The 13766-nt window shown below is 33.9% G+C and overlaps 1 protein-coding gene across 1 annotated transcript in view; it reads right to left on the minus strand.

Moving 5' to 3' along the window:
* Positions 1-550: 550 nt before the first annotated feature.
* The window catches only part of LOC126890515 (ATP-dependent RNA helicase DDX3X-like), a 117553-nt gene continuing 104337 nt past the window's right edge, over positions 551-13766 (minus strand). The window contains exon 8 of the mRNA XM_050659512.1: positions 551-13226. Coding sequence (XP_050515469.1) covers positions 13135-13226 — 92 coding nt within the window. The 3' untranslated portion in view covers positions 551-13134. The remainder of the gene's footprint in view (positions 13227-13766) is intronic.

Below are 13766 nucleotides of genomic sequence, written 5' to 3' on the forward strand. Positions count from 1 at the left end.
CTGTTAGTGCTACCTGTATCTTCAATATTCGCTAACTGTGAATCCTCGGTTGTACTGTTGAGTTGCATATCACCACGATGCTTTGCTCCATCATCAGAATGATCTGCTATTGTCGCTTCTAAATCTTTTTCTAATTTCGGATAAAACACCAGGAGGTAAGGATGTTTTTAATCCTACTTTAGCCTTATATATTTAATACATTAAATAGTGTATTACACAGTGGCCGACTAGTTTGACTGACTAACACTGTGGTATGCGCTATACGCCGTATTTAGCTTTGGTATATCGCAGTAACTACTAAACCTCCCTACACTCCCCAAGCTTCTGCGCACTTGACGGTATTAAAATTTATCACATTTACCGTTCTAATCCAGGAATTACTAATAATTACCGGTCGATGTGATTATTCTGGCATATTTATTACTTTTACCTAGCTATTCGGTTTGTACTAATAATAACCGTTAATTATTAATAATTTCCAATTAATCATACTTACCGTAACATATATATTTATAATAGTAGCTTGGGTATGACAAATAAAACAACAATGGAACTTTAAATATTTTATTAATTGATAAATGCTGTAACAGCATTTCTAACAGAACAAATTGTGTAAATGCATTAAAATTATAATGCTCTATCAATTTTATAAAGGATAATGGAGCATTTTGCCATCCCTTAAAATCATATATTTCCACATTGTATCAACGAAACCAACCTGAAGAAATGAGACAAACTTCAATAAAAAATACCCTTAGCTGGATAAGTTTGTATCATAACAACCTCCAGGTAACAGTATATCAATAAGTTGCAGTCACAGCTCCTCGTTACGTTATATCAAATAACTTTTAAATGTTCAAGAATGTGATTATGCTCACATCCAGTTAGAATAGGCACACATTTTTTCTAACCGTATCACAGGTAATTTATGAATGAATCGAGTAACTTGGTTAAATTTAGTAGCAAACCAGTTGCCAACCTGATCTATTGCTGACACAGGTAGATGACATGAAGGAAATCTAAATGTTCTTAACGTATGACGTGACATATTTGGTATACCATACACTTACACTTACTTATTTCATGTATACATTCACTCAATTGTTACTCTATTCAATCATATGAATCTATCACTCCAATAAATAAATAAAAAACTAGAAAGTAAAAATAATACAAAAAAAGAAATATACAAAAATGCCCGTAGTAAAATCGCGCATTCGGGAAAAACACCTGGGAAGAGTGTAGTTAGAAACGGACTGTACTCAGTCGAATATCAAAAACCTACATTGATCGTAGCTGTTTACAAAAATGAGTAACCCTGTATTATAAAGTTTAATTTCCTGATATTAGACCCAGTACTGTCGAGACACAAAAGAAAGAACTTGTTCAAAACCTAACATTGAATTCTATATTACGTATGATCACATCGAAGAACCATATAGATTTGATCGAGGAGCAGATTCGCATGCGCATTTACTTGTTCAGCGTTCGCTGTGTAGCATTGCTGACAGATTGAAATTGTGTCGTTTGCTGTTATGGGACAAGTGAACGATAATCTCATAATATACTCCAAACATGAAAATGCAGACTCCAAATTCCTTCAATTTCTAGATCAAAGATTAAAACATTGAGCTATTGTTATGTTTTAGATCAGGGGTTCTCAATCTGTGGTACATGTACCACTGGTGGTACATAATATCATTATTTGGAGTGGTACACAAAACACAGCCAAAATCCAGCATATTTGTAGTTCAGTTAGGTGGTACCAAGAATAATTTTAAAAGAATTTTGTGGTACATGACCCAAAAACATTGAAAACCACTGTTTTAGATTAAATATAGGTAGGTTAGAAGTTATAGGTAGGCAGTTACAATTTTTTCTGATAATGGGATTCAATATGCGCATCAAATACATTCTAAATATTGTCCCCAAACCAATGTTTTTGGAATCAGATCCGCAAAGAAACCTAACGAAACTTAACAAAACCTTTTTTTTTGTTAAAATTTGATCAGATGTGACTATGGCAAGTGGCCAATGCGATGATAAAGCTTTCTAAAACATGCGTTGATATGTTTGCTACAGGAAGTGCTTAGGAATGAAATATTTTGTTGCAATATCATCTCTAATATATAGCTAAGTTTTAAATTATTTCGGAAGTAAAAGAGTCTCAAGGAAATAAAAATGCAAGATGGAGGAAGAAAGCAATATACATGTTTTGTATGAGAAATGCTTAATGACATGGGGCGAATATTCCCCAGAAAAAATTCTTAAATTCACTATAAGAAAATTGTCGGCTTTCATCAAGGGCACATGACACATGATTACATGAATGGATTGTTCTGGAGAAGACTTTGGCTCATAAAGAGCTTTGACGCCACTGATGATGACGATGAAAGGAAATATTTGGTGCAAATGTCTAACGACCAAGTATCAGAAAAATTGTCCCTCACCGGAATCAAATCCAGATCTGGAAAGTGCTACTAAACTCATAATCCCTTTATGAACAAAAAGAAATAACATGAGTAGCGTTCATAGACTTAACCACCTTTCATCCCAGAAGGGATGAAAGGTAATCGCTGCTGGACACAATTTGCCATATATACAACATGAAAAGCGTACACATACTAAGAATCGGCGTTTCACATTGTGCTAGTAACCTGAAAGAATGGGGATACTAGAAACCTGAAAGAATGGGGATACCAGAAAGATGATACCAGTGACTGTGGCGCTGTTCAGAGTAGTCTCTACTATCTACTATCACGCACAGCGATGAGAGAGACACCTGCACAGTAAGAAGATTTAATTTTAGCAAATGATAGGGCCATCTACGTGGCCATCCATTGGAAGTACAGAATTTAAAGTTGTTGGTATTCCGGGCACGGAAAGTAAGTACCGGAATCAAAAAGAAGCTTATTGTTACATATTTATATCCCTAGGACTAGGAAGTTAGCAGATTCGATAATGAGAAATGGTACTAGAAGTAAAAAATATTGTGGGCCAATACATTAGAACAAATGAACTATATAAAGAAACAGCTAAGTGATGTTTGGTAAATGTCAAAAGGACAACAAGAAAATGGTTACAATTAGTACAATAGAGTCACATCAAAAGAAAAAGTTACAAAAAATATCAAAATAACGAATTGTGAAACATCAGAGCACAAGAAATGGAAGATAATTAATCAGTTTACCAGATCGATTATCCACTTCGGACATATTAATGTGATGCAAAAAATCAGAAAGAGCAAAGCATTCTTCCGCCAGAAAAAATAATCTAGAATAGAAGAACTCTTTCTAGCTGGCAATTTTTATTTTATATTATAATTAGCAATTGCTTGCTTATAAAAACGTTGCCTCAAAAATATAATAGAGTGATATTTGCAGCAAAAATATTTAATTTTGTCAATAACTGTAGATAGCATGTTTTGCATCTAGCAATGGATTTTAAATTTATAAAAATATAAAACCTATGTATTAGGTTATAAAAATTAACTTACGTTGTGTATAAAAAGAAGAGCATGCGCAGTATAAAAACCATGTAAAGGTAGTAGTAGCTCCCTAGAGGAAGACCGTGCCCACTCTAACATTTAAATTATCGTCCTTACAAACTATTTTGTTTTTTTATATAAAAAAAACTTAACTCTCTTTTTTTAAGTATAAATAAAATACGCTAAGATATATTCGTCGCATAAGCGTATGCGTTAGTGTCACGTGACTGTACTTTTATCTACGTCTCTCATATTTCTCTTTTATCCGTTACAGCTTCGAACTATATAATCGAAAATTATCGATTTACTTAGATCGGTAAATATCACAGTCAAACGTATATAATTCTTAGCGCCCTAATAGCTGTAACTGCAACGCCATTTGAGCCCTCTACTCGCAAATTTTCGACATGTCTGAAGACTGTTTACAATTGACAAATGTCATAAACAAGGTTTTTTCATTATATTGAAATATCTCAGTGAAATTCGTGTCTCCTACCAGATATAAGAGTGTAACAAATAAGGCCAAAATTAGGAGACCTACAACAAAAACAAATCGAAACAAGATCAGGAGTTCAACATATCGAATTAATTACAAAACTAAATTATATCTTGTCAAACCTTGGAAAATACATAGTGGATGGTAGTCCGATATGTATTTTCAACGCAATTTTGTTGAACGTAGCCGCAAATCCATTGGGCTATCCGATTGATATTTTAAAGACCACTCTGATTGAGACAAATTTCCGAGTCGTTGCAAAAGATCAAAAATTACAAAAAATATGTTTCTAAAATAAAGGTTAAAATGGGGACAAAGTTAAGTTATAAGTAAACTACAAAGGAATAAAATGAAAAGGTTTGTAGGCGGAATAAAGTGTTATAAAAGCTTCTGAGCATTTTATGTAAAAATTGAGCCAAATCTCGTGCACAGTCCACATAAAATTTTCACTCCTCATATTTTCAAAAATCATACTGTATTTTTAGCTGGGTGTTGGCATTTCAAAGATTTTAAACTTTCTTATGCAGGCAGCAGTAATCCTCTTGATGATTTTTTAATATTATTGAATATTCACTTATTGAATATGTTACCAACTACACAGTCTGTCGCTGAGAGGTCTTGAAGCGAGAATTTAAAATATTTTTTTCTGGTGCATTTTGCAAATAACTTTAGTCAGTCCCACCTTGACTTTACAGTATAGCGAACATAGGCAATGCAGTTGTTATGAGAGTTTTTACCGCGGTGATGCCGATTTTATCAAAACGAATTTGTAATCGAACATTAGAGAGATTGAATTAAAACTGTTTTAGAAAGGCAATCTACAATTTTAGGATTAATATGAGTAATAACTATAGTATATCAAATAAACTTAAACGCATACGAATCCTAAAATTGCAGATTGTTTTTATAAAACAGTTCTAATTTAATCTCTCTAATAGGTCTGGATCCCGCGTATGAAAAAAAAGTTGATTAATAGCAAGCTGAAAATTTGTTAATAGCTTAAGGGTGTCTAGTCGGACAAACTTTGATATATGGGAACACTGGAACAGGGGAAGTTTTAATTGTGGAACAGGTTAAAAATTTGGAACGGTCAGACCACGAAAACGGCACATGTATTTTGTCCGACAGAACAGACTTAAACTCTCTGAACAGAGATTAAACTCTCATGCAAAAATCAGACTGCTATTGATCACCAAATGGGCGTTTTAATGAGTGGAACATGTAGAATATGTCAAATGACAGGAATTATGACAGGTGATAAATAGCAGTCTGATTTTTGCATGAGAGTTTAATCTCTGTTCGGAGAGTTTAAGTCTATTCTTTCGGACAAAATAAATGAGCCGTTTTCGTGGTCTGACCGTTCCAAATTTTTAACCTGTTCCACAATTAAAACTGCCCCTGTTCCAGTGTTCCCATATATCAAAGTTTATCCGAATAGACACCCTTAAGCTATTAACAAATTTTCAGCCTGCTATTAATCAACTTTTTTTTCATACGCGGGATCCAAACCTATAATGTTCGATTACAAATTGTTTTTGATAAAATCGGCATCACCGCTCTAAAAACTCTCATAAGGACTGCATTGCGTATGTTCCCTATTAACTGTAAAGTTAAGGTGGGACGGCATATAGATAAAAAACTAAAATAATCAGTCAATAAATCTGACACATCGATCCAGTTGGTAACTTTCGAGAGTTTTTAATGCTGTGATCAACTACATGTGAATCAAAATATTTTGCACAAATATTTAAGGTATTTAATAACGCTCCTGCTTGATTTTCCTTAATTTCATGGTTTCTCTATACAGTCAATTCGCATCTTTACTTTTTTATTTACTGTTGTAACCAGCTGGGAAACATACCTTTTTGATTTGTAACAATCTTGATTTTTGTATAGTTTGAGTACCGAGTGTATGCTTTTTGTGTCAAAATTAAAATTCAATACATTTTGCTACCTTGCCCCTTTACATTAAGGCAATATAATTTAATACAAAGGAAATGTTAATATCACTTTTCATAAAAATAAAAACAACAGTCGAGTTTCAACTGCCGCCATTCTTGAAAGAATTACGTGCTCACAAGCGCCTTTTTATAATTTAGGGTTTCCCGGTCTTTTTTTGGCTTGGGCAGTTGTCACTGGAGATGTGGATCTACCGAAGAATATTAAAAATAAGTTGGGTAGACAGAATAACAAATGTTGAGGTCCTCAGAAAGATGAAAAAGGAAATCATGAATAAGATTAAGATAAGAAAGTTACAATATCTCGGCCACGCTATGAGAGGGGATAAATATGTGTTGCTACAAACCATAATGCAGGGAAAAATACAGGGAAAACGAAGTATTGGAAGACGCATCTCCTGGCTCAACAATCTGAGAAAGTGGTATAATTGCAGTTCCATCGACTTGTTTAGAGCTGCAATCTCAAAAGTAAAAATAGCGGCGATGATTGCCAACCTCCTTAGGGACCGTTCAAGTATTACGTATCGCAGGTGGAGGGGGACGATTAAAAATCTTCAAAAATTGCGTTACGCATTAGTTAAACTCCCATAAGAGTGCGTTACGTAGGGGGGGGGGAGGGGTTAAAAATCTTCAAAAATCGTGTTACTTAATACTTGAACACTACCTTACAGGAGACGGTACCTAAAGAAGTTGTCATATTTCCTGGTCTTAAATTATGGTAATAGTCAGTCTTTTGTGGTATATTCTTGCCGAATTAATGTAATTAATATCATTTTTGTTAGGTTTTAATATTTTGAATTTTGACAACGACGTCCGAAGAGGAAGTTGAAACGTTAATAAAATTATTTTTTCAAGTTAAATTGTGGCTTATTTCTCAATTAGAATAGTTAATTTTAAATAAAATAACGATATTATTACTATATTTTCTTATCTCGCAAATTTTATACTTGTATGACTATGTATTGTACAAAGATTGCAATGGGCCGGACATGTGACAAGAATGGGAGAGGATAGGCTACCAAAACGAGCACTGAATGCTAGAATGCAAGGAAAGAGACCCGTTGGGAAGACACGAAAGCGCTGGGAAGACAGAGTAAATAGCGACGCACAAGCCCTTTTAGGAGTCCGTGTGTGGAGAAGAGCAGCCACAGACAGGCAAGGGTGGAGGCAAAAAATAAAGGAGGCCAAGGCTCAATTTGGGCTGTAGTGCCGTAGAAGAAGAAGAATGACTATGTATTATAGTCTGGGAGACGACCGTATTGATGCTCTAAATTTTTTTGACGTTTGGATTTTTCATATTATAGTGCAAGTCACAGGTGAAACTGCTGATGTCTTCTATCATGAGGTATTTCCCTTTTTGGTTTTTCCAATATGTGATGAAGAGTGTTATGTCTTAAGGTATTTTTTGTACAGATGTGAAAATGTTTTGGGTCACGATCATCATCAGTAGCTCGACAATCCTTTCTGGGTCCTGGCTTGTTCTAGGATTTTCCGTCATTCTTTTCCGTTCCTTGCTTTGTTTTTCCAGTTGGTAATCTTAAGTGTTTTCAGATCTTGTTCCATGTATCTAAGTTTGGGTCTTCCCTTTGACCTTCTCCCTACTGGTGTCTGCCTCATTATATGTTTTGGTGTTTCAGTCCTCAACATCTGTTCAACATGGCCCATCCAGCGCAGACGTCCGATCTTTATGGATGTTATGACGTCGGGTTCGTTGTTCAAAAGTATATCTTCTGCGCCATACGTCAATAGGTTCTCATCGCTTTTCGACAGTGTCCATGTCTCTGATCCATATATAAGGACCGGTTTTATCAGGGTTTTGTAGTATATTTTGCATTTGGTAAATGTTTTGGGCGCTTGTGTTAATATTGATCGCAGTTATGATATCGCAGTGCTGATAAAACATCAAATATGATATCACCTCCTCGTGAAGCCAACATTAACAGTGTGTGTTGATGCTCAAAACACCAATTCCAAAGTGAAGCCGACTAAAATTCAGTATGCAGATTACATTCGGCAAATAAACAGATCCATCCGTTTACCATTGCTTCATCAAATGCCGAAATGTTTATCTTTGTTTGTTTCTATTAGTATATAAAAAGTATAAACTATGACAACTGTACATTAAAAAACTGCACTTAAAGTGTCTGCGCGTTCAGCTAGCAAGGTGTTGACATAATTGACTGACAAACTTATAATCATTTGAATATAACAGATATTTTTATTAAGAAATAAACACTTTTCGATAGTTTTCATTGTGTAGCTAAACACATATGTACACGTATGTGTATACATATGTATAAAACGACATAATGTGAATAAACCTTGTTTACGAAACTTGCTTAAAAAGTCACACGATAGAAAGGGCATCGCTGACAATTTTCTTAACACTAAAAAGCATTTTATTTACAGACTACGTAAGAATTGATCCCAACATATTCTTTCAAATATCGTAATCATAAAAATATATTTTGTAAATTTTCAGTTTTGTATTTTTTTTAAATTATTTTTTATATGTATGAACTAAAAACTGTCGACCAGACCCTTTCTGTCGGTTGTTGACAATTATTTAAAGAGTTATTTATATTACATTTTTGATACATACTTCTAATGTTTTAAAAGACGAGAACTTTTTGTGACAAAGACAACCGTGAAGAGTCGGTAATAATTTTAGCAGTAGTAGTACATTTTGAAATGGATGAGGAAGAAAAATACACTGATCTACAATATTGAATATACACACACATATAAAGAAAGGCGTTTACACCCCTTAATTACTCGAGATTTGGATTACGCCACTTGGGCAATAATATTTTTGTTATTGTCAACGGTTTTAAGGAGAAAACATTAATTAAAAAATCAATTTTTATTGAAATTCCTATATTTCATTCCGAAGTTATTATTAAAATTAAAGTCAAGAAAACTTTATTTTATTTTTACTTTATTTCTTTAATTTTTTCTAACCTAATTTGTGGTTTTTGATGTTCGCTATAAAATCATAACCGCACTTACCCTATTTTTATATTTTTTTGTTTTTGACATTGTGACTTCAACTTGGTAGTTAGTAACACCTTCATATAAGGGAAAACATCGAAACGCTTTAAAAAAAGCACTAAGATCTTATGGGGTAACGAACAGGACACTGCAAAAATTGCCCAAGAAAGCAATCGTCTACATTTATACATCATTTAAAATTTAAACCATAACTGCGATGCTCAGACTAAGAAGATTTCCTAAGAAATGGAAAGAAGCACAGGCGATAATGCTTCGGACAGCAGGAAAAAATAGAACAAGGCGGGAAAAGTTTGCGCACTATTACTGCGCAGATCGTCGGCCATTTTATGCGTAGTACCAGACAGTGTAAAAAATCGACAGTGTTGCCGATTTGTACATAATTATCATTTTACTTACCTTTTATGACATTCTAATAATAAATATTTTCTAACATAATTTTATACGTATGCCTGTGGGAATTATGTCAATAATTGCAGCAATGCAGAAATAAAAAAAATCACGTTTTCTTAGATATCGTTGTCTGTCGACGCGACGTTTAAATGCGATCTATGAGCAAATATTAAATTAAATACTCCTTTCAAAAAGACAAAAAATGTTAAATTATTTTAATCACATAAAGTCTTTATTTTCACAAGATGAGGATGAGGAAATTTTATTTGAAAGCGTTCCAGATGTAGTTTTATTATAGTATAATATATGATATTACATACAATTTTGTTACAAGTATTATTGAATTAACAAGTTAAGTTGAATAAAATAACTTTTTTCTTAATATATTTTTATAACCCTTAGAAACTACCGACATCAAAAATTTTAACATAATTTTTGGCAAAATCTGATCATTTTAGCAGTGGCTTAATATAATTTCATATAGTGACATCGGCAACACTGATGAACGAACACATCACATCACCACTGAATCCTGAATTGTACTACGCGAAAAATGGCGACTCTGTACTTTTCAACTTCAAAGGCGGCATAGGAGAGTGTCCTTGCTGGTCTAGTTTATTATGCTGTGATACTATTATCAATAAGCAAGGTTGCAAAAATGATAATAGTAGCTAGGTAGATAAAAGAAGACTCTGAAACAATAGGTACGATACCAGAAGCACAATTCAGCGAGCTACAAGTGCTAAGGTTGACCAAATACATCCAAGAACGATTCAACCAGAATAAATACACTGTAGAATGAAGTAAATACTCTGTATTCCTAGACGTCAGTAAGACATTTGATAAAGGGTGGCACGAAGGGCTTATTCACAAAATGAGTCAACTTAGATATAGCAAGGCAATGAAGTATTCTCTCGTCGTATCTAGCCAATAGGAAAGTCAGGGTTCAGATAGGACACATCCTTTCTGAAGTCGGATTGATTGAGGCTGAAGTGTCGCAAGGAGACGTACTGTACCCCTTTCTGTACACCATATATACTAGCTTTGTGAGCTATGGATGTGAAACTTGGGTACTGACTCAAAAATCTGTAAACCGCATCGACATCTTTTAAATAAAGCTACTGAAACGAATACTAGACAATATATAAGAATAGCAGGTGACGAATCAGATACAATTATGAAATAATATTTATAAAGAATCACCTTTATCTTAGTATGTCCGTCTACAGCGTCTTCATTGGACCAGCATGTATTTAGGGTGGTAGAAAACAAGTTTCCAAAAAATGGTCGAATGCAAGAATGCAGGGGAAGACACGAAGACGTCTATTGGAAGACCGAGAAAGCGATGTGATGATGATGCGGATGAGGGCTCGGGAAATCTCCTTGGCAGTCGATCGTGGAGGAGAATGACCATAACGAATGGAAAAGTTTGCTGAAGGAGGCCATGGCTCGAATTATTGGACTGTAGAGCCATAGCATGGATGGATCAATATTTCTAATATCTACTAAGATGATAATGAAGTAATTCAAACAAAAATTACACAAATTTTTCAGATCTCCTCGTTTCGCAACTGCAGTGACTATAAAATATTTCGTGAAAACAGTTGAACAAGTTATAGTCCAAGAGGCAGCGCTGAAAAATCTCTTTGAATTTACTAAAGCTAGATTTTTCAGTTAATTACTGTGATTGTGTAGAGAAACATACTGCGGTCGGTCAAGCGAATCGTAGAACAGGGGTTTCTGAGAGGGTATAAAAGTTGCTTTCCTACAAAGGTAATTAAATCCATTTACAAAGGCTGAAAATCAGTACACACATTATAAATTAAATATAAATAAAAGTTATTATAGTCGGTCAGCTGTATGACGAGACAGAGCCGGTCGGTCGGCCCCAGTGAATGTACAGGGTTTTTCACTATATTTTGATCCCCTTGTGAACTGCTTTATTTACAGAATTAGAAAAAAATGTAAAATACAAAAGTTATTCGATTTTTAAATTATGATTTTTTGACATATATATCGTACTAGTGACATCATCCATTTGGGCGTGATGACGTAATCGACTATTTTTTTTAAATGGAAATAGGGTTCGTGTGCTTGCTCATTTGAAAGGTTATTCAATTCCCTATTCAGTAATATAAACATTAACATGATTAATTATATAGGGTGTCCAAAATTTTTTTTTATTAAATTAATTGTTTAATTAATAATTCAAAAATTTTTTGGACATCCTGTATAAATAATGATACTAATGTTTACAGTACTGTATAGAAAATTGAATAATCTTTCAAATGAGCTAGCACACGACCGCTATTCTCATTAAAAAAAATAGTCGATTACGTCATCACGCCCAGATGGATGACGTCACTAGTACGATATATATGTCAAAAAATCATAATTAAAAAATCGAATAACTTTTGTATTTTACATTTTTTTCTAATTCTGTAAATAAAGCAGTTTGGAGGGGGGTCAAAATATAGTAAATAACCCTGTATATTCATTGGGGCCGACCGACCGGCTCTGTCCCGTCATATAGCTGACCGACTATAATAACTTTTATTTATATTCAATTTAGAATATGTGTACTGATTTTCAGCCTTAGTAAATGGATTTAATTACCTTCGTAGGGAAGCAACTTTGATACCCTTTCAGTAACTCCTGTTCTACGTTTCGCTTGACCGACCGTAGTTTGTTTCTTTACACAATCACAGTAATCAACTGTGAAAAATTTAGCTTTAGTAAATGCAAAGAGATTTTTCAGCGCTGCCTCTCCGTCTATTAGTAGAGTAGCATGTTGAATGTTATTATATTTACACCACAAACAAATAAAATCATATGCTTGACGTCTTTTATTTTAATAAAAACTTTCAATACTAAAATAATCTTTTAACACGTTGACAGACAGTGAGTCAAATGTATAAGCAAGTGTTGTGACACTATGTGTATTTTGCAAAGTAGAATAGGAAAATTCTTTTAGAGCTTATAGTTTATGGAACCAATGAGTTTTTTAACATTTTTTGTAAACATGTGGATGAAGACCATGGACATCGTGTCACATTTAATATGCATCGTAGATGTATAGTGACATTTTTTGACACCGATTATTTGTCACAACTCGTTATTTTAAAAATGTCGTCTATAGACGTTGTGTCACATTACATCAATGGAAATTAGACGTCTATATACGTTCTGTCCGTCAACGTGTTAAAGGCGAGTGTTTATTTTCCATAAAGACTGTCGACAAGTGAAAATATCAGAAATTAAATAGCTACAGAACGATTTTTTAATTACTTACCGTGACAATTCATTTGGAACATATTTAAATCGGTGAAACATCTACATATTTTTTATTATCGTTAGGAGAAATGTAAATATATTTTATAGAGATTCATAAAAAGAAAACACCAAACTTATCTGCTAAAACTATTTTTCTTAGAATCACAAACTTCTCGTAAAAAATAAAAAAAAACATACACGTACTCTTAACGATACTTTCCCTATTATTTCCATTAAGTTTCCTATACAAGAGACATAAAGTTGTTTGAAATTAAAAAAAAAACACATTATCACTCACGCAAACGTAGTGTGTGTGTTTGTTGGGATTACTAGAAGCGTCAAGGAAATTGATTTCTGATAATAAATAAAACTTCGGAAAGAATAAATATTATCGGAGAGAGTGCGGGAAGGGTAGAAGAAAAACACGGACATTGAAAGTTATTGGATTACTAGATGTACGAATTGGTGGTAGTAGGTACGTGTTAAGTAATTTTATTCTAATCAATTATTGAAGTGACTTATTCTTTCTCCCACCAGTCATCACGATTAGTAGAGTTGCTGTAATTTCCTCCAAAGTTGCTTCCTCTATCCATGCCTCCATAATGGCTACCTAAAAATAAAATAAAAATAATAGTATTAGTGTCCAGTAACAGCTTGATTAATTGTAAGATGATAAAGATATTAATTTAGGCAAGTAAAGAAAAAGAAGAGATAAAAGAAGGTGGACTGAAGAACTAGCAAAACAAGCAGAAACAGCTGCACAACACAACAGGACTAGAGAGCTATACCAAATTACTAGACGATTAACAAAAAATGGGCCAAACTGTTCGAACATTGTAAGATCCAAGACAGGTGAATTGAATACTACAACAAATGGCCGAGTGGAGAGATGGAAAGAGCACTTTCAGGAGATGCTAGACACGACTAGGGATAACGCAGATGAAATTGTCGAAAACCCGCAGAATGTAGACTTGCATATATCTTGCGAGTCCCCTTCCAAAATAGACAAGGCGAAAACGGCGGGTTCGTTGGGGAAAATATTCCCATGAGATTTTTTTGCACAATCGCATTCGTGAGACATCCCAGAATAAGGTTCAAGAAGTCGCCCACGTGAAAGGTGGTCCAATTTTTTTTAACAATTTTTTTTAAT

The sequence above is a fragment of the Diabrotica virgifera genome, chromosome 8 (assembly GCF_917563875.1).
Source record: "Diabrotica virgifera virgifera chromosome 8, PGI_DIABVI_V3a".
Classification (NCBI taxonomy): domain Eukaryota; kingdom Metazoa; phylum Arthropoda; class Insecta; order Coleoptera; family Chrysomelidae; genus Diabrotica; species Diabrotica virgifera.